The 24288-nt window shown below is 34.2% G+C and overlaps 1 protein-coding gene across 3 annotated transcripts in view; it reads right to left on the reverse strand.

Annotated features, from left to right (window-relative positions):
* Nucleotides 1-1860: 1860 nt before the first annotated feature.
* Nucleotides 1861-24288, reverse strand: part of LOC119836417 (serine proteinase stubble) — a 27049-nt gene continuing 4621 nt past the window's right edge. Inside the window, exons 2-9 of one of the 3 annotated variants that reach the window (XM_038361729.1) lie at nucleotides 20435-20883; nucleotides 14243-14422; nucleotides 9674-9961; nucleotides 7464-7641; nucleotides 5828-6020; nucleotides 5414-5518; nucleotides 4144-4251; nucleotides 1861-2947 (exon numbers count right to left, since the gene is read on the reverse strand). In XM_038361729.1, coding sequence (XP_038217657.1) covers nucleotides 2768-2947; nucleotides 4144-4251; nucleotides 5414-5518; nucleotides 5828-6020; nucleotides 7464-7641; nucleotides 9674-9961; nucleotides 14243-14422; nucleotides 20435-20711 — 1509 coding nt within the window. In that variant the 5' untranslated portion in view covers nucleotides 20712-20883 and the 3' untranslated portion in view covers nucleotides 1861-2767. The remainder of the gene's footprint in view (nucleotides 2948-4143; nucleotides 4252-5413; nucleotides 5519-5827; nucleotides 6021-7463; nucleotides 7642-9673; nucleotides 9962-14242; nucleotides 14423-20434; nucleotides 20884-24288) is intronic. The other 2 variants (XM_038361730.1, XM_038361731.1) reach the window with 2 other exon arrangements.

Here is a 24288-nt window from a genome sequence, read left to right on the forward strand (position 1 = left end):
TATTATTATTATTATTATTAATCCAGACTATAATCTATATTGTACCATATTTCATACATATCCTGTTAGAGGGTTTTGCGTGAAAGAATAACAAACATTCTACAAAACTTATAATATTAAACAACTAGTTGCTAGAAATAAGAGGATAAACAGTTGCCTATGTGTTATTCCTGTTGTCCAGCTATTTACACATCAAACTTTCGCAATCAAATCAAATCAAATTTGTCGAGTCGAGCGTGCTTCGACATGAATTGGGCCAGTACCATAATGATATTATATTTAACTGCTTACTACTATATAATTCCTTATTTATTACTAATTAGTTAATCCATTATGTAGAAATACACTTATATACAACATACATTATTATTTACATACACTTGTGTAATATCTTTAGTTATTGAATATAAAATGTTTTGGTCATAGCGCCATCTAGTAGTCATTCCGTGTGAGATATTAAGTGATTTACTAAAATGAAGTTTCCAACCTTCGATAGATGGCGCAGTTATAAAGTAGACAAGAAATAAAAAGGGGTTATCTGTATATTACAATTTTTATATTTTATGTTGTAAATTTATTTCGCTAACAATATAGATCTGCGTTCTGTTCTATTAAATTTATTCCTCCATATTTTAAATGAAAAAGCCTCATAACCCAGAGAGAAAAAGTCATTGCATATATGTGTAGGTAGGTATTAACAATATTATATTTAATCAAGATGAAGGAGGAGGGAAGTTTTTGAATTTAAATATGAAAAACCCTCACAACACGAGATTTATTTAAAACTAGATTTCCACCCCCGGCTTTACTCGCTTGGACTACCAAACGATACAATACTTCGTGGATTTTCCATTAACAGACAAACAAATTATTAACCATTATTTTGTCTTTGAAACATAATTTGTATTACACTTATTTAATAATATTTAATGTACGGTACTGGCCTGGTATGTATACTCTATGTTACAGCTTCTATTAACTGCGTTCTTATTCTTTTAACGTTATAATTAAAGATAATATATAATTATTGTACATAATATGATAAATATGTTGGAAACAAGTAGCACAGCGAGGACTTGATAATTTGTTAAAATTTTTTTGTGTGGCAGACGTATAAGGCAGTTCAGTTATCAACCAACTTCAAGAAACGAGGATTACTGATTCAACTGCATTGTTTAGTGTTTGTCACCTCATAATATTTTACTGGGTGAATCGATTTCGATGATTTTTTATTCTTTGAAAGCTGTAGCCTTCGTGCTGTCATTGTCATTAAAACTCCAGTTCCGGCAGCTTGAAGGCGGTTCAGTTTTCTGTTAAAAATGTGATAGCATGATAGTATTTTAATTACCAATAAATAAAACAACAAAATACAAAATTGAAATGTTTTTATTAAAAAAAATAAATAAAATAATCGACTAACTTAATCTACATAATTTACCACATGGTAATATCCTAATTTAGGATTTTATTACTACTTAAAAAACAACAATAAATTCATTTCTTTAAGTAACAAATCTTTTATAAAAAAAGAGATAGTATGGAATGTTTCCTTTATAAATAAAAAACTTCGCTCGTAAATTGTGTAAACTGAAAAAGTTGTTAAATAAATTTAATTTAAAGCATTTCATTGTAGAAAGTACATCAGTATATAACATAATTGATTAAAAAGAAACATATTTTTTCATTGACGTATATAATTTTCTAGAAGTTTCTTTATGACAGGTAAAAAATATTATTTTCTATAACACATTTATAAAAAATATTTTAATAAAAAATCTATAAATAACTGTCAAATATGGGGTATAAAATTTTTCCATTTTATGCTTTTCAACACGCTTTTATTTATATATAATTCATTTACAAAGATATACTTTAATTATATAAATATGATTAAGGTATATCGAAACATCAAAAATACCAAAATATTTTTGTCCCTTTCATTCATTTTGACTGGTATGAGATAGATTCTTACCAATTTGAAGCCCTCTATTTCGTAAAAATTAGACTATTTAGAGATCTTAATTAAGTATCTTAATTGCATAATTATCATTTTTTAAATACAGCAACATTAAACAAAAACGGTTTTAACCTGGTTTATTTAATCTCATCTCACTGGTTGTAATTTTAAGTTTGAGTAGTTAACAATTTAATTAGTATTTACAGGAATAAAATATTTAAAATCGTCTCGTACCCACAAGTTTCGTTTGTTTGAGACTAGATGGCGCTATTTTAAAAAGCACTCGGTCGCTTTTAAAGAGTTTTTAAAGTGCTTAACTTTAAATATATCACATCAAATTCTAGCAATTTTAACCTTAATTCACATTCAAGATACAAAGAGTATCTAGATATCAAAGAGAGCTTTTACAAATTTTAAATATAAGACATCAGGTTTGAAAATATTGTAATTTTCTTAGTCTTATAAATTTAATTTAAATTCCGAAAATTTCAGTACCAAAAGTTATCACAAAGAGCAAATGAATTCATTCCTGTATGATATTATTCGTACAATGCTGCATCTTCGCGAATTCCGGTTCTAAATCGAGTCTAAAGGAGTCAGCAACATACAAACATACAGGTGAAGCTTATAAAAGCATTCTCAAAACATATTGTGTCGCAACATTTTTTAGAAAAATCCTTCACAAAAACCACATTAGCTTTTGTACGACAGCATTTGAGTTCATTTATTACAAATTAAATTTTTTACGTTTCCTAAATCGATTATTACCCGGCTGCTAGAAGAAGAGTAATGTTTAACACATAAAATTTATCACGTATTAACAAGTTTATCGATCCACGGTACGAATTTCTGTATGTTCGTGTACACCCCGGGGAGGTGTTCTCGGCCGCAGCCGATGCCCCAAGACACTAGACCAATAAGGGTGCTTCGACCCTCCAGCTTCATGGTTAAGGGACCTCCGGAGTCCCCTTGGCAGGAGTCCCGACCTCCCTGAATGGTAGCGACGTTGTGTTTAGCAAAACTTATTAAGTATATTTGTTAGTAGTTTAGCAAGAAAAGGAAAATGTGACAGTGTTACTATAATAGACAAAAAAAAATTTGTGACATTTTTTTTGTAAGCACATACAAAGATACAAAAACAAGTCAATAAAACCGAATAGGGGTTTTTATTTCGCAAAATTGATATATCGGTTTGAACTGTTATTGATTAAATTTATTTCTTCACCTATCATAGAATATAAACTGCTCTGTAAAATTTGGGGTGCTACAGGGTAAGCTTCTGGGTCCAAACCTTTACATAAGCTATAATAATTAATTTTGTTAGGATTGTTAAATGCTCATAGAGAAAGTGAGCAAGAATGAACCTACCTATTAATGTAAAACAAGGTCTAATAGAAAGCTTTTTTAAATTATCAATTAAAAAATAAATAACAATAAGACCTCCTTACACCCACCCATAAATAGTAATAATAAGAGAAATAACATTATATTTAATGGTTTATAACTGAAATAGATATATCGTATTTGAAATATATAAAAAACTAGCTGCGCCTCGCGGTTTCACCCGCGCAAGTCCGTCCGTAGGGATAAAAAGTTGTCTATATGTTATTCCAGTTACTTCCTAGTGTACTACAGTTCAGTTCCTGCGTGCCAAATTTCATTGCTATCGGTTCGAGGGGTTTTTGCGTGAAAGAGCAACAAACACACACACATCCTTACATACTTTCGCATTTATAATATTAGTATGATTAAGTAGGATAGATAACAATTATATAGATAAAACAAAATTGAGGCGGGATTGTAGCCTGAATCTTTCGACCTATACCTTGTCTAGAAAAGAATCGTCAGTTCGAATCCCGCCATGAGCTGGGATTATTCTTATTAACTAAATTATTTTTATAATCGTAGTAACTAAAAATTGAATAATACACATGTTGTGGTTTTATTACTTGCTGACTCCGTGGGGTTTTACCGATTGACATGTCTGATTCGTCTTGATAGAAAATTTGAACCCATTTTAGAGTCTGCTGTTCCCCACGGACGTCAGTGTCCTTTTGGTGAAGAAAATCATAACTTCTCATATACCCAAAACATTGCGTAACAATTTTGTTATCACGAAAACATCTGGCGTAGCTGCATCGAGATCTGAAACGAATGTATCACAAATTATGAGTATGAAAGCTGACCTCTTTATAGCCGGCGCAGAGGAAGACGTCGTGTATGGTCTCGCGGCGGCCGGCCGCGCGGAACCAGCGCTGGCAGCGTTCGTTCGGGATCACCTCCACGTCCACCTCCTGGGATCGGGTAGACATAGGCACCGTCAAGAAACTCGCGGTTGCCAAGAGTTGTCAACGGTTAGCAAGATTTGTCAACGGTTGGCAACGGTTGGCAACGGCTGGCAATGGTTGGCAAGAGTTTTCAACGGTTGGTAATGGTTAGCAATGGTTGTCAATGGTTGGTACTGGTTGACAACTTTTGGCAACAGTTGAAATTTGATGGGTGTCCACTTCCATACTAACTGCTCGGATAAGTAGACGGCGAGTTTTGTCAGTGAGTGTAGTAAATAGGGCAGTGCTCTAAGGGTTCCTTAAAAATAAGCTGAAGAGCAAATACAAAAAATAGGTCACCCATCCAATTTGTGGCCGTGCCAACTGTTGCTTTACCTCCATTTTTAAATATTTGTTCTTTTAAGAGAAACAACAAAATACATCATCTCTAATGTGTTAACTGTTTAGATATCACGCATAAAACATAGTTTGATGATTAACAGATAGACACACAGAAAACTAGACAGCGAAGACTTAGTAATAGGTTCCCTTTCTTTCTGATAAGGACTAGGAAAAAAATAAGGTTTGTTTATATAGTGAAGTTATTTCTTATCGTATTCATGTAGTTCAAAGTAATTCAAAGAGTACTTAGAAATTAAAAACTTTTAAACGGATTTTAAACACGATTTATTCATTACATAATTAACCTGACGTTTCGATCACTTTACAGCGAGCGTGTCGCAGTCTCCCCGTGACCACGCTCGCTGTGAGTCTTTAATTTCTAAATGTATGATACTCGCGTAAAATCAAACACAAGAAAATACTAAATTCAAGGAATAGTTAAACGATTTGATCAACATCCATTCAATGAGTTATTCAAATCAATGTATATCAAGTTGGGAAGCATAAAAAATGTTATAATTTTGTGGCGGATATGTTCTAGTACCGTGTACGAAAAGAATTAAGATGAAGAAGTTTTTCCTATTTGCTACGACATAGCAACACTGACATCCTTGATGTGTAACCATTATGCACAAATGTGTCATTAATAAATCATTTGTATCTACCTTTAACTGTATATGTACCTGTAACTACATGTATTTGTCTGAACTTGTATCTGTATCTGCATTTGGTATATGTACTATCAGTATCTGTATCTATATCTGTACCTTTATCTGTAAAGTCATACCTGTAACACAGAGGGCACAGTGCTCTGTCCGTGGCGCGTCCGCCCCCAGCCCGCGACGGTCGCCATCTTGCCCGCCAACTTCATCTGCTTTTGTGGAAGGCACACCTGAAAGTGGGGAATACGTATTGAAATACTTGCTGTCTCGGCAAACATTGTTTTGCTCATCGCTTACGGGTATAAAGCATTGAATACGACCAATTTTCAGGTCTAACAAGTAGCTACACATAAAATTTCATAAATATTGTTCAAGCCAGCCGAGGAGCACGGTCACTTGCGAGTCGGACTCGAAGCCGTTATTTGAGGTGCTAATCAGACTTGAAACTGCGAGATTGGGTGCGAGCCGGACTCAGTGCTGCGAGATTGGGATGCGAGTCGGACTCAAAGCTGCGAGTGTTGTTAGTGCGGTTAACTCACCGGCAGTATGTGCTGCTTGAACACCACGCCCCGGTCGAGCTGGACCAGCGCGACGTCGTTGCGGAAGTCGGCGGGCTCGTAGGCGGGGTGCACCTCCTTGCGCTGCACGGCGAACTCCTCGTGCGAGTAGCGCTCGCCCGCGTCGCGCACGTCCCACTCGCCGAGCCGGACTCGCAGCTGCGAGTTTGGGGTGCTGGAATGGATTATCGTCGGATATCGGTTGTATTGAATGAATAATTGTTAAGGTACATATGTCGCTTTCCATAAATTGTTAAAACTCGTCTAGCTATCGGATCTTATAAAATTTCGAAATACGAAACGCCGCGCATTTATAAGGATTTTGCCTCGATGTTTGTGCATTGTATATTCAATGTTCGTTCTAACTACCCTCACTTATTTATACAGCATTATGAAGAATTAAAAATATAACCATATATAATAATATTTATTAAGCTTTAATTAAAAGAAACAAACAGAAATATCTCTCCTCGTCTTACAGCACGCATCGTTGGGAATCTAGAGTTAGAATTGTATTCTCAAAGTCAATCTCAAACATTTATTTATTCATTAAGACTTCTTAAAGAAGCACTTTTGAATTGTCATATGACAGTTTATACTTTTGCCACCGGTTCGGAAAGCAGTTGCTAAAAACAAGAGCCTAGAGACTCTGTAGTTGCACTTTTCCAATCATTTTCAATTATACACCAATAAGATGTATATGTATACAACTTCAGTAAGAAATAAAAAAAATAAGAAATTAGCGAATAGAGTAAAAATAATGTAGAATATAAATAAACAAAAATTTCACATGACACCACAGCCAATTAAAAACCAACATTTCTTCAACATTTGATGTAATTGTGACATAATTAATATGATATTAACGATAATTTAAGTCTTAGCACAAGGGAAAGGCAAGTATACTACTTTAATATACATAAATTACGTGTTACGTTGTTTGTCCGCGATGGACTCCTAAACTACTCGACCGACAACAAATTTGCACACCATGTGCTGTTTGATCCAACTTAAAAGATATGATAGTTTATATTATTTCAATTACGATAAATGACTACCCGGGCGGAGCCGGGGCGTGCAGCTAGTTGCTTATATATAATTCTAGTTCATAAGCTACAACACTGTAAAATATCATCAAAATCCGATCAATGGTTTTTGAATGAAAAAATAAAACCATACTCATAAAAAAAATTGTGTGTGCGATGCACACACGATAGAAGTGAAACTTCAGTAAATCGACAAAAGAATGAGATGAATATATATAAAATACAAAATAGTTTATATATATTTCTGTCTCATTCTTTCCCGACTTCATTCTACACATGAGAAATTTTGAAAGAATAGAAAAAATTTGATCACGAGGCAGGATACGAACCTGCATTTCTTGCCTAACCGTAGCAAATTTTTTTCTATTCTTTTAAAATTTCTCACTTATAAAGAATTTAAATGCTATAAAACTAAAAATTAAATTCATTCTACACATTTTTTTATTTGTGTCTCTTACCTGTCGTTTTTTCCGTTGCATCAGGTTTGAAATCACAACGATTTTAAAGAAGTTTCACTTCAAAACTATCATGTTAATAATATTAGTAGGACAACAAATTCAAGCTGCACTTACGTGGCAACACAATGGGCGGCGGTAATCACCCATCTGTCAGATATAAGAGCGCCTCCACACGCGAGCTTCTTGCTCAGGAAGCCAGACTTTATCAGCGCAGCCTGCCAAGGGTGGGAGCCGAAGCCGGTAGAGTGGCCTCCAACAATACGATTCGAGCGTGTGAAGTGTTCCCCACAACCTGGACAATGGATTTTGTTGAATTGGGTTAGTTGGTTCGATTGTTTATATATGTAATATTCACATCTTTTTATGTATTGTGTCGTATTTATGTAAGTATTCTAAGTATAACATTCACTTTGTATTTTCACAAGTTGGGTTAAAACGATTCGTTTATAAGTATTTCAATTCACACACATCCCTTGCTATTTGAATGGCGTAATATAATAAAAGCTAGGATATTAAATAAACATTTGATAGCTAGTTGACAGTTTCATACATATTATGTTATAATATAAGTGCTTGTTTTTATCATTCTTTACTATCCAATCTATGCATTTTCTGGTACACTTTACTGAGAAATCATGACATAGCTTTGTCAGTAGGTAGGGTTATCTGATGCCTTATTATGTTTTACGCGTTCTTGGCGCCCGTCAGAGCATAGTCGCTCTCCAGCTGTAATATACCGTCAGTCTCAGCGACATTTTTTGTGGTGATTCTCGATGCCAGCCTGAAGGGCTACTGTGGGTGGGTAAACTGAGGGTTCACAGTGAGCGACACGCTCAAGGGCGTCCTCCCTTGTCGGGGACCGCGAACTTCGGCTTGTGCTGTTGCACTCGACAACGCTCTGACGCGCGTTAAGTACGCGTTAGACATATATACGCATAGCGCATAGTATAACACAATTTGGTGTCATAACATTGCATAAGATTAGTGCTCTGACGAGCGCTAGGCACGCATTCTATTTCACAAAGCCATTGTAGGTTTGGGCCTCTATATAGCATTTATTATTTACACATAAAAAAGTACAATTGGCCAATTTATAAAAAAACTTAGCGAACCCTCCAAATGCTCCACTTTTTGCTAGTACATCAAACTGAATTCATATCAATTATACTAGGCACATAGTTTAAATAAGGTTTGAAGGTTGCTGGAAATTCTTTTGATTCCAAAATATTGAAGAAATTAAACCCACCAATTTATATCACACACATATTAAATAGCATAACTATCAATAAGTATAACTATTTAGATATATTCTATCTAGATCGTTATAGTCATCTGTAAAATCCTCAACCACATAAAGCACAACGAATCAACACTAACACACAAACAAACAAACAAACAAAAAGTGCAAATCAAGCAAGTGCTGTACAGGGTGCATGATGATTATGATAACGCAGTGCATTTAAAGCGATATACAGATGTGGTAGTTCAACGATTTTACCATAATGTGACTTAATAGTCTAATAATAAGGTTCAGTTTGATTTAATTTATTGATAGTATCTAGTCTGAGACGTTCATAATTTTCATCAACTTCCATATTTTCGTCAGAATTTTAAATATATGCAGCAGTTACAGTTTGTAAATTCATTAAATATAATTTTATTTCACTTCAGGTAAAGTCATTTAATTAGTTGAATGAAGCTTTTGACAAAGAATCTTTATGAGAATGACACGAAGGATACATATTTATCAACAATTATTTTTGTTATTTTTAATTGAAATCAAAGACCAAGCTTTATTGGACTTAACAAAGTACGTATTAATTCAAAAACAGTTTCCTTAAAAAAATGGTTGCCTGTAAAGTCGGTTTTACGGGCGGAGATTTTACGTGACAACGTCTTTTTCTCGGTAGAATATTTATTGATATGAATATTATTAAATTGCACAATAGGAACAAGGAATTGAATGAAAATAAGAATTGCACAAATTTTAACTATAGAAAATATATTTTGTTTACTAAAAAGACAGAGACAGAGACACAAGCACGCGCCGATTCAATGCGCCTAATTCTCTAGTGCTGCGCGCGCGGCGGACCGATCATAGTTCGGTGACTCATCGTAACGTTACCGGGTGTTACACTTTTTCATGAGTGCCTCCGAGCCGCAACCTAATTTAAGACGTTGTCACGTCAAAATAAATTACAGTACTTAAATAACTGCACCTACAAAACATCTAAAGAATCGCCTGGAAGTTTCACCAGTATAAAGTGTATTTCAATCAATCGCTGAACCACCAAATCCCATGCAGATTTAATAAAACATCTCACCCGGATAACTCGGTCTATTAAAATGACCGTGCACTGGTATATAATCATCACCACCGTCGTGGCCCAAGAACGGGTCCTGGTAGAACTCCGTAGTGCTCTCATGGTAAGACGGTTTAACTTGGAAATAGTTCCAGTCCGGTTTCGGCCGGTTCGCGTCTGGTTCCGGCCGGTTCGTGTCCGGTTTGTAATGCGGTTTCGGCCGGTTATCCGTGTATATGATCACCGGGTCGAAATGATTTGTGTCGTACGTGTCTTGTGGAAATGTACCGATGATTTCGATTAGGTCACCTGGTATGGAATGTATTACTGTGTGAATGCTTTATAATGTTCTAGCTTAAATGGTATTTGGATATGAGGGTATGGTAATGTTTAGTTTGTTGACAGTTTAGTTTCTTATGTTATATGTCATTGATTGACAATGTAGTCATTGTAGTGTTATAGGTTCAATATTTTATTGTAGATACCAAATATAAATATTATAGATTAATTTTTAGTTTAGCCTTGAAATGTTTTATAAATGAGCATTTCTTTAAGATTAGAAGTAATTCGATTGGTGAAGCGATATCACGTGTGGCCGAGAGGCTAGTTATAACTCCGGATTGGCAAAATGATGCGGGTTCGAATCTCGCATCGTGATCACATGTTTTCTATTCCTTAAAATATATCTGTTACAGATTAGTTTTCTTAGTGTATAATAACTTATTCATCGTGTTTATCTAGTTATGCTGGCAGCTATATGGGACAGACATCCCCTACATAATTTTTCTCATAGAAGGTGCGCTGCTTTTACGATTATGTATGAATGAAAAATGTTGTTTGTAGAATTTGTTAGGGCTGTTAAATAGTTTAAAAAAGTGATTTAATACACATTTTTATGTTCCGTTAATTTATAAATAAACACGATTTGTGTTAAGCTTTTAATGATTCCAACTAGCAAATATAATGGCAATCGCAATTATATTTGCTAGTTGGAATTATTAATTGAATGTAAATTGATTGGCGAAGTTTATTTTTTAATATTTTAAATATGTGTGACATAGGCTTTCAAATTTATTTTTTGATAGATATATCCTGTGATGTCATTATGCAAGTTTTTTCTATGTACTATATTATAAACTATAGACTGATAATTATTTAAACAGCGAGAAACTATATTAAAAAATTCTACGCTAATAATTCATGCCTTATTTACATATAATTTGTGCAAATCACTGTACAATTGTTTATAGACAAGTTTGCTAAGCAAAATATACATTTATATTACGTCGTAAATAATGAACTGGCAATTTTAATTTTTCTCATTTCACAGAAGACATGACCCACCCCCCGAAAATTAATCCTACTAATATCATAAATGCGAAAGTTTGTAAGGATTTGTGTGTGTGTTTGTTGCTTTTTCACGCAAAAACTACTGCAGCGATGCAATGAAATTTGGTACGTAGACAGCTGGACAACTGGAATGACATATAGGCAACTTTTTATATTATAAATACAAAGAGTATTTATAATATTAACTAGCTTTTGGCTGCGGCTTCGCACGCATTAAATTCGGAGTAGTTTAATAGATTTTATTACACATATAAACCTTCCTCTTGAATCACTCTATCTATTAAAAAAAGCCCCATCAAAATCCGTTGCGTAACTTTAAAGATTTAAGCATTCATATTGATATAGGGACAGAGAAAGTGACTTTTTATACTATGTAGTGACAGGGATAAGTGACCCCCTCTTCCCTCTCTTCATATTTCAGACTGTAACCGCGTCTGTATCTACCTACCACCGACTCAGTAATTACACCGTTCGGTGAAACGTCAGATGCACTTTCATATTGATTACATAGCCTCAAATTATATCATAGATTATATTGAATTATTAGTTCCGTATGATGATAGATTACGATCCTTATTGCGATCGTTACGTGGCTACTTCCGAAGTAACATAACTGGTATATGCATTGATTTATTATTTAACTAGCTGCGCCCTGCGGTTTCACCCGCGTAAGTCCGTACCCGTAGGAATATAGGGATACAAAGTTGCCTATGTGTTATTCCAGTTGTCCAGCTAACTACGTACTAAATTTCATTGCAATCGGTTCAGTAGTTTTTGTGTGAAAGAGTAACAAACATACACACATCCTTACAAACTTTCGCATTTATAATATTGGTAGGTTGGATAGGTTTTTCGCGCGGCTTCGCACGTTAAATTCGGAGAAGTTTAAGATATGTAATTTTACATATAAACCATTTATACAACATTTAAGCATACATAAGGACATAGGGACAAGTTGAGAAAGCGACTTTGTTTTATACTATGTAGTGAAGTTTCAAAGAATATACTGATTTTCCTTATAACGTGAGCTTGTAATTGCCATTTCTAGACTGCTATTTATTTCCTATACACGTCAATAACCGTTGGTGCAAATCTATTTATAGAAAAGAAAGGCTTGGGCGGAGCAGGGGCGAGGTAATTTGTTAATAATTACTGTTATATAATTAGCTTTATGCAATGTCTAATTGAACGCCTAATTAAAAAAATTAAGATTATCTGTAACTGTTTAATTATCTTCTTACATAATTAATAGTCTTGCATTAACGATAAATACTTGCAAAAGAACTTTTTACTTTTCGGAAGCTGTTTATTCATTACATTATAGATACATAGATTGGTTGCTGAGTTGTCCTGATAAACAAATGTCTCTTTCTCCCTTTCTGATCAAGGGTGAGTAAAGTGACTTGTTTTTTTTATGTCATAGCTGGTAATGGAGCTGGTGGTTCGCCTGATGGTAAACCATCACCACCGCCCATGAACATTTTCGGAGGTAGTACCTCTGCGAATGCGTCGTCCAGTTTTATTGGGAAAGGGAAAATTATCAAGAAGGTTTACAGTCGGTGGATGGATAATCTCTATGCATATAAAATTTTCGTGTTACAATGTAACACTCCTCCGAAACGGCTGGATCGATTCTCACGAAATGTTGTTTGCATATCGGGTAGCTCTGAGAATCGGCCATCTATTTGTCATACCCCTAAATGACAAGAGTAAGGCTGAACAGCGTTTGCCGGGTCGGCTAGTATACATCCTACTAATATTATAAATGCGAAAGTTTGTAAGGATATGTGTGTGATTGTTGCTCTTTCACGCAAAAACTGCTGAACCGATTGCAATGAAATTTGGTACGTAGACAGCTGGACAACTGGAATAACATATAGGCAACTTTTTATCCCGATATTCCTAGCATACGGACTTACGCGAGTGAAACCGCGGGGGGCAGAGCGTACAGATATAATTTAATTCTAACTGAAACACAGCGAGCGTGGTCTTCACAGCCGTTGTATGGATAACATGGCTCTAATTTCCAAATCACACACACCCGATACGTTTCGCCGAATCACACTCGCCCGTAATTGCCTCAAGACAAAGTGATTTTCGTACCGGACATGTAATTATTTGCTCCCATTGTCTCGACGCACGGCCGAGTAATGCTTTCACTTGAATTTCACTTGATCTCCGTTCGATTTTCACTTTCTTCGCCATCGCTCTGATTGCTGTATCGGAGACTGAGATCAGCTGGCCTTTGATAATAGATGGCGCCACGTTATGCAATTTTACGACGTTATGGGTTACGCGAATGTGGGCTTTATTGCTATAGCGTTATTGGTTTTATTGACTTGCTTGCTTGCTTTTATATTTGTATGTAACCGACTCCTATAGACTCGATTTTGACCCACTTTAAACGGACAGATTTAATTCAAACTCTGTACACTTATCAAGGATTGGTGATAATACAATAATTTCATTAAGTTATATTGCCTAAGGTCTGTGTAAAAGCAAGTGAGTCATTGAGTTCATTCTGTTGTATATTTTTGATCTATAAATTATTTATCTAGACTTCATGTAAACGTCTTTTCATGTGTTTAGAGTGTATTTTTACATCTGGGTTATCAAATCAATGATATTTTTATTGGTTTTGTCACCTCAGAACTTGACGATTCTTTTTATTTAAAAGCTGATGCTTCCCGTCATAAAACTGGTCCAGTTCTGACGATTTAAAAATGGTTTAGATTTTTGTTAAAGAATAGTTATTCAATAATAAAGAAATAGCTATTAGAACAAAATTTTAGTAATAAGCTACAACAATTCATGTTAAAAACAACTGTGTACAAATGAATTTAGGTGAGGTTTAAAAATTAACTCTATTGTCATCGACATAGAGTGCATATTTCAAAACTTTTATTAGTCACAACATATTTCAATACAGTTATTACTATTATAACTAAATATCCTACAGTACAAATATTACAAATATAAAAAGTTTGTATACAAACGTATGTTATAACTTTCAACCGACTCCAAAAAAGGAGGAGGTGCTCAAAGCGTATTTATTTGGGTTTGTAACATAATTCGACTAGATGTACCAATTTAGATGTGTCTTTCTATTTGATAGCCGATGCCTCCCATCTGGCTTCATAAAATTGGTCTAATTTTGAAGATTTGAAGGCGTTTTAGTTTTCCATTAATAACAAATATTTATCTTAAACAAAATATGATTTGAGTATGTTTAATACTCACTGGCATTATGGACAACGGGCGCTATTTCTGACGGCTTTTCCGTGGTGTCCCGGTCGACACAGCACGCCCATATCATACCTCCAGAGCAGAGGTCCAGCGGCTTCCCACCCCCAAGGACGCAAGATATGCTCAGTCCGCAGGAGTACCGGGCGCCGCGGTATCGGCAGGTTTGTGGAATCACTGGAAATAAACAGTTTACGTTTAAAAGCTTTGAGCTAGAAACCGCTGTATGAATAACAATTCAAACATTTATTCACTTAACTAGACTTCCTTCAAAAGCGTTTTTGAATCGTCATAATGCGTAATATAAAATTTACCACCGGTTCGGAAGGAAATTACTACCGAAGTGCCGGCAAGAAACTCTTTCGCTGCTCTTTTAAAATCATCTCTCTCTCTCTATTTTACATTTTAATTCTACATAATCCTACTAATATTATAAATGCGAAAGTTTGTAAGGATATGTGTATGTTTGTTACTCTTTCATGCAAAAACTACTGAACCGATTGCAATGAAATTTGGTAGGTAGATAGCTGGACAACTGGAATGACATATAAGGAACTTTTTATCCCGATATTCCTACGGGACGCGGACATACGCGGGTGAAACCGCGGGCGCAGCTAGTAATATTATAAAAGCGAATGTTTGTAAGGATATGTATATGTTTGTTACTCTTTCACACAAAAACTGCTGAACCGGTTGCAATGAAATTTAGTACGTAGACAGCTGGACCACTGGAATAACATATAGGCAACTTTTTATCCCGATATTCCTACGGGATACAGCCTGTACGTGGGTGAAACCGTGGGACGCAGCTAGTAATGAATATAATATCTAGTATGTGTGACATCAAAAGGGGCTTTTGATTACACACACACTTAGAAATTAAAAACTTTTTAACGGATTTTAAACGCGATTTATTCATTATGTTATTAACCCAACGTTTCGAACACTTTACAGCGAGCGTGGTCACGGGGAGACTCACTTCACACATACTTTCATATCTCGTCTTTCGTTGTTTTCGAGCTTGCGCCTTTATTATAGAGTACAAAAAAGGTTTAATATCTCAATATAAACACTTTTTTTTTCGAATTTATTTTTAAGCGACGTTTCGAAAACGAAAGAGGTTCTCCATCCGACTGATTTTTTTTTTTTTTTTTACTCCGATAACTCTGTGGGTTTTTAATCAATTGTCGTGACAGTTTTCGTGTTTGATATAATATACATTGGTTAATTTTATTTGGTTCTATTTCAGGTGACATTTTCAACTGACATAAAAAAAGAAGTACATTCATAATATAACATTTCGACTCTATTTCTTTGTGTTTGTACCTCATAACGTTTCTCTGGGTGCACCAATTTGAAACTGGTGTCTGCTACGTGATCCCTACTTAGTTTTATATAGTTCGGACAATTAGCTTTTACGATAAAACAATTATTGTAGATAAGAATGATCTTTAAAATAATAAAACAGTATCTTTTATGAGAAAGCACTTCGCAGAGGTCACTTATAGCGATCATTAAAATGAACATATTATGATACAACGATATGAATCTATGAGAAACATAGTATTTTAATATTCAATAATGACTTTATATCAGAGTTCGTTGAGTATTTATAGCATCATAACTACAACATTGTAAATAAATGACAATTGTTCATTTATTTTAAACAACTTGTTATCTGGAGTGAAGATTTTTTTGGAGTGATGCATTTTCTAACACATGCTTTCGTTGCATTACAATATCTTAGCATTAAAAGCTAAAATTGTAGTATTGTAATAATATAAAGAGATTATATATATATTGAAAATAAGTTATTGAAAATAAGTTATTATATATATATTGAAAATAAGTAAGGATGTTTGCGTGTGCATCTGTATCTGTGTGTGTGTGTGTGTGTTCGTGTGTACAACATATAATTTAAACATCAACAACAACAACATTATTCTTCTATATCAAGATTTTATAAAAAATATTTAAAACATTCGGCAACATAAATAAAATAAACAAACATTATATTATGGTTTAAATCAATGCAAAAGTGTGTTTGTTTTCTTGTTACATTATCTGTCTTTTACGGAACGGATCAGTGGCGTAGCTAGGGGGACAAGGGCCCTGGTGCATAGGGAAAGTATAGGGCCCTCCTCCCCTCTTTCAAAGCTGAGGTTAGAGGGCCACCTGAGCTCCGGGGCCCTGGTGCATTGCACCACCTGGCCCTATGATAGCTACGTCACTGCATCGGATCGATTTTATGCTATGATTTTTGTGTCTGAATATAACTAGAAAGTGACACTTCAGCGCAGTATAAAATCTCATAGAGGAATTTCCCTTGACTACGCGATCGAAAAAGCTAGTCTGATATAAACAGCGTATGTTATTCAGTTGTTTTACAGTAGATGGGGTAATGTGTGTAACACGTATAATGAGTATTTAATAAGATAACATCTCAGTATAGAAGATGATTAATGTAAATTAGTATCACACCAATATTTGAATTTGGAAGTTTGTTTGTCAATCACGCTGGAACTAATGAACGGATTTTGATGTTATTTGATATACAGACAGGGTATCAGCAGACTTGGTTGGTAGGATACCCGATTAAATATTTTTAGAAGCCATTGCAATATAAATTATATATATGTATGTCAACGACCACGCTCGCTGTAAAGTGTTCGAAACGTCGGGTTAATAATATAATGAATAAATCGCGTTTAAAATCCGTTAAAAAGTCTTTAATTTCTAAATGTACAATACTCGCGTAAAATCAAACATAAGAAAATACTATATATATGTCATTTTACCCAATGTTTCGATTGGTAGGTACGCTTAAAGGATTCAAATTTTCAAATAACATTTTATAAGCTCATCTAGAATATGATATTCCTGATTGAATTCAATTTACAATGTTATTAGATTTTGAGATAAATTAATGTATCTGAGATTACGAAAGTGTTCTAAGACCAACTAAAGCAACTCGTCAGGACAATCCTATGTAACCAGGAAAAATGTTGGGACCATTATTATGTATACATATTGCCTATGTAGAATTAAAATGTATATTGACTTGATTGGAAAAGAGCAAGTATAGAGTTTCTTGTCGTCTGTTTTATTAAAAAACTAAATTAAGTATTTGATATAATTAATCCTACTACTATTATAAATGCGAAAGTTTGTAAGGATGTGTGCATGTTTGTTGCTCTTTCACACAAAATCTACTGAACCGATTGCAAATAAATTTAATACGTAGATAGCTGGACAATTGGAATAACACATAGGCAACTTTGTAACCCGATATTCCTATTGGATACAAAATTACGCGGGTGACACCGCGGGGCGCAGCTTGTTAAAAATAAAACTGTTTTTATTTGTTCCGTTTTACAATTTGGTGGTGGTGATAGTATGTTGATTTTAACACACTGATCTCAGGAACTGCTACTCATTTATTTAATTTTTGTGCTGGATATTCTATTTATCGAAAAAGGCTATATATGTGCTTATAACATCACGCTAAATTAAATAGCAGCGGAGAAGCATTAAATAACGTTACTTTAATGCAGATTTGCGTGCATATATAGAATGTTTATAAAATTAAGTCTACAAAGTAAACAAACATATAAATTTCATATTATAAACACTAAAGTATGGATGGATGTATGTTTATTCTTTCTCGCGAAAACAGCTTATCGTATCTGTATGTAATTTGTAACAGAGATAGATTATAATCCAGATTAGCACATAGGCTAGTTTATACTTGGGTAATACGCGCGTGACACCGCGGACTGCAGCAAGTAAGACATAAATGTGCACAGTAGTTATGACGGACAGAGTGAACAACCTCAAGATCAATATATCATTTTCACTACATAACTCTTACTATCGTTACATTAAACACGCGATGTGATGATAAAAACTGAAGTAGACTCTGTATGGGTTATAAATAACGTAGAAATTATGGTCTGGGTGCGCTCGCGTTGAAGTCTTTTGCATCAAATGATTTACCGTATCCATTAATTGTATACGTACATATGTTTATAGTTATTTTCTATTAGCACTTCGCCCCGGCTTCGCCCGTGGTACATATATAGCGTATGTCACTTAGTGGAGTTGCAGCTTTCTAATTTTTTTTTAAATTTTTAAAATCGGTCCTTTACTTTTTGAGTTTATGCATTACAAGCAAACTAACAAACAAACAAAAATACAAATTCTTCCTCTTTATAATATTAGTGTAGATAGTGTAGACAATAAAAAGGTCACTGACATCCTGGTAGAGAAGAGATAGCAAAATAGGACCAAACTACTGCAATTTCCTATGAAACACAAAATAATGATGTCAAACGTTGCCTATGTGTTATTCCAGTTGTCAAGCTATCTACGTACTAAATTTCATTGCAATCGGTTCAGTAGTTGTTGTGTGAAAGAGTAACAAACACACACACATCCTTACAAACTTTCGCATTTATAATATTAGTAAGATAGTAGGATATTAGGAAGAAGGATTAGTAGGATACAATTTGTGACGTTAGTAGGTAGGTTTGTGAAATTGGTAGGTCTCCTACCTTTAGTCTATGTATTAAATATAACGTTATTCGAATCAATCAAAAACTAGGAATTTTATTACAAACTCCTATTTATGTTGACAACTTTGACAAGAGAACCTTTATTAACACGCTTTTATAAGCTTCACCTATATGTTTGTATGCTTGTTAGTTTGTTTATAACCAACTCTTTAAGTCTCGATTTTAACCCACATTAAATGGATGGGTTTAATTTAAACTATGTACACTTATCAAGGATCGGTGACAATATAATAGTTTCATGAGTTTATCTTATTGTCCTGATTAGGTTCGCAGGGATTAAATAATTTTCTAACCTTTACTCTGTATATGAGCACGAGAGATAATTAAGTTGATTTTTTTATGTTATAGCGGGCAACTGAGCTGGTGGTTCGCCTGATGGTAAACGATCACCACCGCCCCTGAACATTCGCAGAGGCTCAGACCTCTGAGAATACGCTGCCCGCTTTTACGGGATAAGGGATGAGGAAAGGATTGATGAATGGAAAGAAGGAAAGGACTGGGAGAAGGAAATAGATTGATTCTATTACATTAAGTAGTGTACAAAATTTGAATTAAATATGTCCTTTTAAAGTGGGTCAAAATCGACTCTAAAAGTCGGTTACATATAAACATACAGGTGAAGTTACTAATATAGGGGTTTTAAAAAGGAAAAGTTAGGGAAAAAGGAATTTCGTCAAAAGTTTCTTTTGCACGTCACCGTTCTTTTATAAGCAAGCCTGTTAACAAAACATTACACATAACGTATTTCGTAATACACATTCTACGTTAGAAAGTGTTTCAGAATCAATAATGATGACTAATCAAATATTGCTGTTTGAATTACGTTTTTTTTTTACGAAGACAGAATGAATTTTATACGTAACTAGCGGTCCGCCCGGCTTCGCCCGTACATATAAAGCCTTCTTCAATAAATGGGCTATCTGACACTTAAAGAATTTTTCAAATCGGACCAGCAGTTCCTGAGATTAGTGCGTTCAAACAAAAAAACAAACAATCAAACAAACTCTTCATATTATAATATTAGTACAGATACATCCATGCTATTGTACTAAATGCGAAATTAACTCTATCTGTGCCTATACTTTGCCAACAAACCACTGTATCGATTTGAATGAAAATTATTATATATGATATGAGACACGAATAATAATACAAGATAGTTTTGTCTCATTGGATACATGTACGAAACTATTCGGATAAAACCTTGGAACTATTTATATTTTAATTTATTATATTACCTAGCAACATAGTATGTTTAGTGTACTATATATACTTACTATTTTTTTATTTATTTTTTTACGGATTCAATTTAAATTACTATGCTTTAGAAATAAGCTTTATCAAAGAGTGACACTGTAATACAATATGTTCTTGATTAGGATGTTACGCGAGTATTATACGTTAAGAAAGATTTTTTTTTTATTTATTCGATTTATTCATAATAATATTTAACCCGTCGTTTCTAACACTTCAGCGAGCGTGGTCACGGGGAGACTGAATATATCATTCTTTGAAACCCGTTAAAAAGTCCTTAAATACTTCTTTGTAATACTTAGAATAAATTTCGTAGTTTGAGCATTCGCAGATAACGTACAAATTAAATGACAATACTCACTCTTCCCCAATAAATCCATAATAGATTCATCTTCCTGTGACGAACTGTATCCATTATAGGAGCCCTTCCGCCTCCCTAAAGCGTCTAACATCAAAATGTCCTTCTCTGGTCCATTCGTCGGCCGTCGCCTATCCGACGCTTCCAAACTGTCATCCATAGTAAACACGTCATTATCTGTATCTGAACATCCCGCCAAATTCACAAGCGCCAAAAAAAATAAGAACATTCTTCTTCGAATTTTGAAATTTTGAATCCGCGCGCTCCGTATTACGCACATTTCACTTGGACACAAATTTGCACATAGCAACACCGACGTCTTCACGCGTTGGCGCCAAAATCGGAAGTAAACGTCTCAGTATCACTTCACTTTCGTTTCATTTTCTCTGGCGGTTACGTGTTGATGTTTTATTTATTCTATGCTAATTTGTTACGCAATTTATTTTCATTATCTGTGGATTGGATTGTATGTAATTATGACACTATTTCACATATTTATGACTATTTCGCGTGTTCTTGACATTCTAATGTTATGTTTTTATCTGTTCATTTTCTTTCATAGATTATGTAGATTATATTATTTTTATGAGATTAAAAAAAAGAATACATTTTGAGTTATCATTCAGGTTTGAAGTAACATTTATTCATAATAAATTTTATTCCAAATAATATGTAAGAGGTTGTATCATGTTATAAAATAATTAAACACATAACTTCATTATGTCCTACTTCCCACAAAAATTATGAACGCGAAAATAAGTCTGATTGTAAAGACAGTTTTTTGCTAGTAATGCATAAACTAATTTGACTAAAATGTACATTTCAAATGGATAGTGACCTAGAATGAGTTAAGTACGATTTTAAAGCTAGTAAAAATTGTTATATTTAACTTAGAATGGGCATTTATAATAAACGCTTATTATCCGACGTTCCTAAAAACGATACGATTCCAATTGTAGTGTTTTTTTTTTTTTGTTCGCGCTAACTCCGTGAATTTTCAACCGATTGTCGTGATAGTTTTTGTGTTTGATAGGAAGTTGTTGCCATGTGGTTTAATTTAAAAATCCCCAGGATCTTTTATGTAAAAAAATCTATAATTTATTTATATAGGAACTGAGGTTGTTTATATAAACGCACCATAAATAACTTCTAGTAAAGTCTATTAAACGGCCCCCTTGGTACGGTGGTTTACGCGTAAGCTTAGAACCGAGGGGTCCTGGGTTTGATTCCCGGTGGGGACGCATAAAATAATGTCTTGGTCTGTCAGGACACAGAAGGCTGAACACCTACTTGTCCATAAGAAAATCGATCAGTGAAACAGATGTATATCATCTGCCCCATACCCCAGTCGGGACACGGGACACGGGACATAACTTAAAGTCTGTTATAAAGTCGTCAATAAATGTCTATTGAATCGCTCATAAAAAATCTGTTTAAATACATTCTTGGTAATCGGGCTTTTTACCAAATTTCATTCAGACGCGATAAGCTGCGTTCGCGTGAAAGAGACAAACATCCATCCATCCGGCACACTTACACTTTCTTGTTTTTAATATTACATAGTAGGATTTAGTATGTTTGTATGTGTATGTATAGCATATTCAGTATATTAGTTATCTATTTATCTAAACCGCTTTTAAGCTTTACCACCACTCTGTATTTTTTAAATACACATTGTGTATGGCCTGGAAGAGAGAAGGCCACCATATGTGTATGCCTCTTTTTTTCTAAAATGTCTTTTTGTATTTGCGTTGGGTGGACAATAGAGCGTTTTTCTTTCATTAATTCTCTTATCGGTGAAGGAAACATGTTTATTAACACTTTTTCTATTTATTACTAATAGTCACAATCCTCCTGACACTGGATTTTTCTTAAGCTTACTAGGCCCCTGGAGTATTACTCCATATTTTCTAAAATTGGAAATGTAATAAACTATTTTTATTTTATTTATTTATTAATCCATTTGAACACCACCTATTCTAATGTTAAGATATACAACATCCTATCCAAAGGTTGCCTGACAGAGAACACTTATAAGCGACAACGCCGCACATTTAATGTGATTAATATTTAGTTTCTTTCTTGTTTTCTTTACTATATTTATGTTCTATTCATAGAGCGTATTGTATTGTTACGAATTGTCCAAGAAGCGCTCTATATATGACCTAAGCATTGGTACTATTAAGTATTCTGTGCCTAAGCCCTGTGACCTTTTGTGGGGCATGAGGTTGTTTCGAACAATTTTCTATACAGACAGTTTTTTGATCTGGTATATTCTGATAGAACAGGCTTAAAAGTTTCATGAGAAAAACTAGAACCTTCCCATACTACACTTCTGTATATAAACAAATAATAGTGGATAAAAACTAGCCATTAATAATTATTTTTAACAAAAAACTAAATCGCTTTTGAAATGAGATCACTACCCTAGGCACCAGCTTTCAAATTAAAAACGGAATCATCAAAATCGATTACCCGCTATGACGTAAAAACACAATAAATCTATATATATATATATATATATATATATAATCTATATATAATAGTCTAAATAAAAACTTCCGTTATTAAACTTAAACAAGTTTTATCATAATAACTAAGTGATTTTCCCTTTGCTTAAGCTAACTTTCTTGTTTTAATACGTGCACATAAAGAGTAAGGTTGCCAGGTTAATAGCCATTATGTTACATAATACTGGATTAAACAATCTTGATCTCATATAACTTTGATAAAGTATCAAATCCTCTTGGACCCGCTCCAAACTTTCTCAAGACTTTCGAAACGATTACAATACCGAAAGGACGTAAACGCCTTAATTATGTCAAGTTAAAGTCGACCTTACTGCTGCCCGTTTAGATTTCTAAATTGTAAATAAAGTTAACTGATGATTATCATTTCAATTTGAAGTAATATGGTCTAAAGGGCGTGGAAATAGAATTTAATTTGCCACGAAAGTGTTACGGAAGTTGGCTTTCTTAGGTTAATGATTAGGACCGACTGGTTTGTTTCCGATGGCATTCCTGTCTAAAAATATATAATTATTTATCTAACATGTCTAGCCTTTAATGAGAGGGTTAATTATATAAGCTGAAAGTTTATCCTTTAATCAGCTATTTTACATATTTTAATCATTCCGATGGTTTAAAAGACAATTATGTCATACCACAGATAACTTATGTTATGACTAGTATAGTATTACTAGCTGTGCCCCCTGCGGCTTCACTGGCGTAAGTCTGTATCCCGTAGGAATATCGAGATAAAAAGTTGCCTTTATGTTATTCCAGTTGTCCAGCTGTCTACGTACCAAATTTCATTGCAATCGGTTCAGTAGTTTTTGCGTGAAAGAGCAACAAACACACACACATCCTTACAAACTTTCGCATTTATAATATTAGTTTGATTACTATACTATATATATAATTAACTTGATAATCGAGCCTACGCCTATACAATTAAAAGCACTTATAAAAAAAACATTCTTTTATAATCCCATACATAATTTTCTTACGCAATATACCTGAGCTTTAACCACAACAGCTATCCAGATTAAAATAATGCATTACGTAATGTAATTTAAAAAGAAAGCGGTGACGTCACTAGCGGAACGCTCGGGCTATCTTCGCGCCAACAGCTTTCATTTGCGCGCGAAACGTAATGCCGCCATTGTAATTTGAGATTAGAATGACATTGACTACTTCGTTTTTTTTAAGAGAAGAGTAAAAAATCTACGAACTAGGGAAATCTGATGGCTTTGGGGCGTTGAATAAAAATCATGTTAAGATTATTCAGAGTTGCCATTTTTAAATATAAAAATAGTACAAGGAAAGTCAGGATTTTTCTAATCCGTAATTTAAATA

The sequence above is a fragment of the Zerene cesonia genome, chromosome 24, assembly GCF_012273895.1.
Source record: "Zerene cesonia ecotype Mississippi chromosome 24, Zerene_cesonia_1.1, whole genome shotgun sequence".
NCBI lineage: Eukaryota > Metazoa > Arthropoda > Insecta > Lepidoptera > Pieridae > Zerene > Zerene cesonia.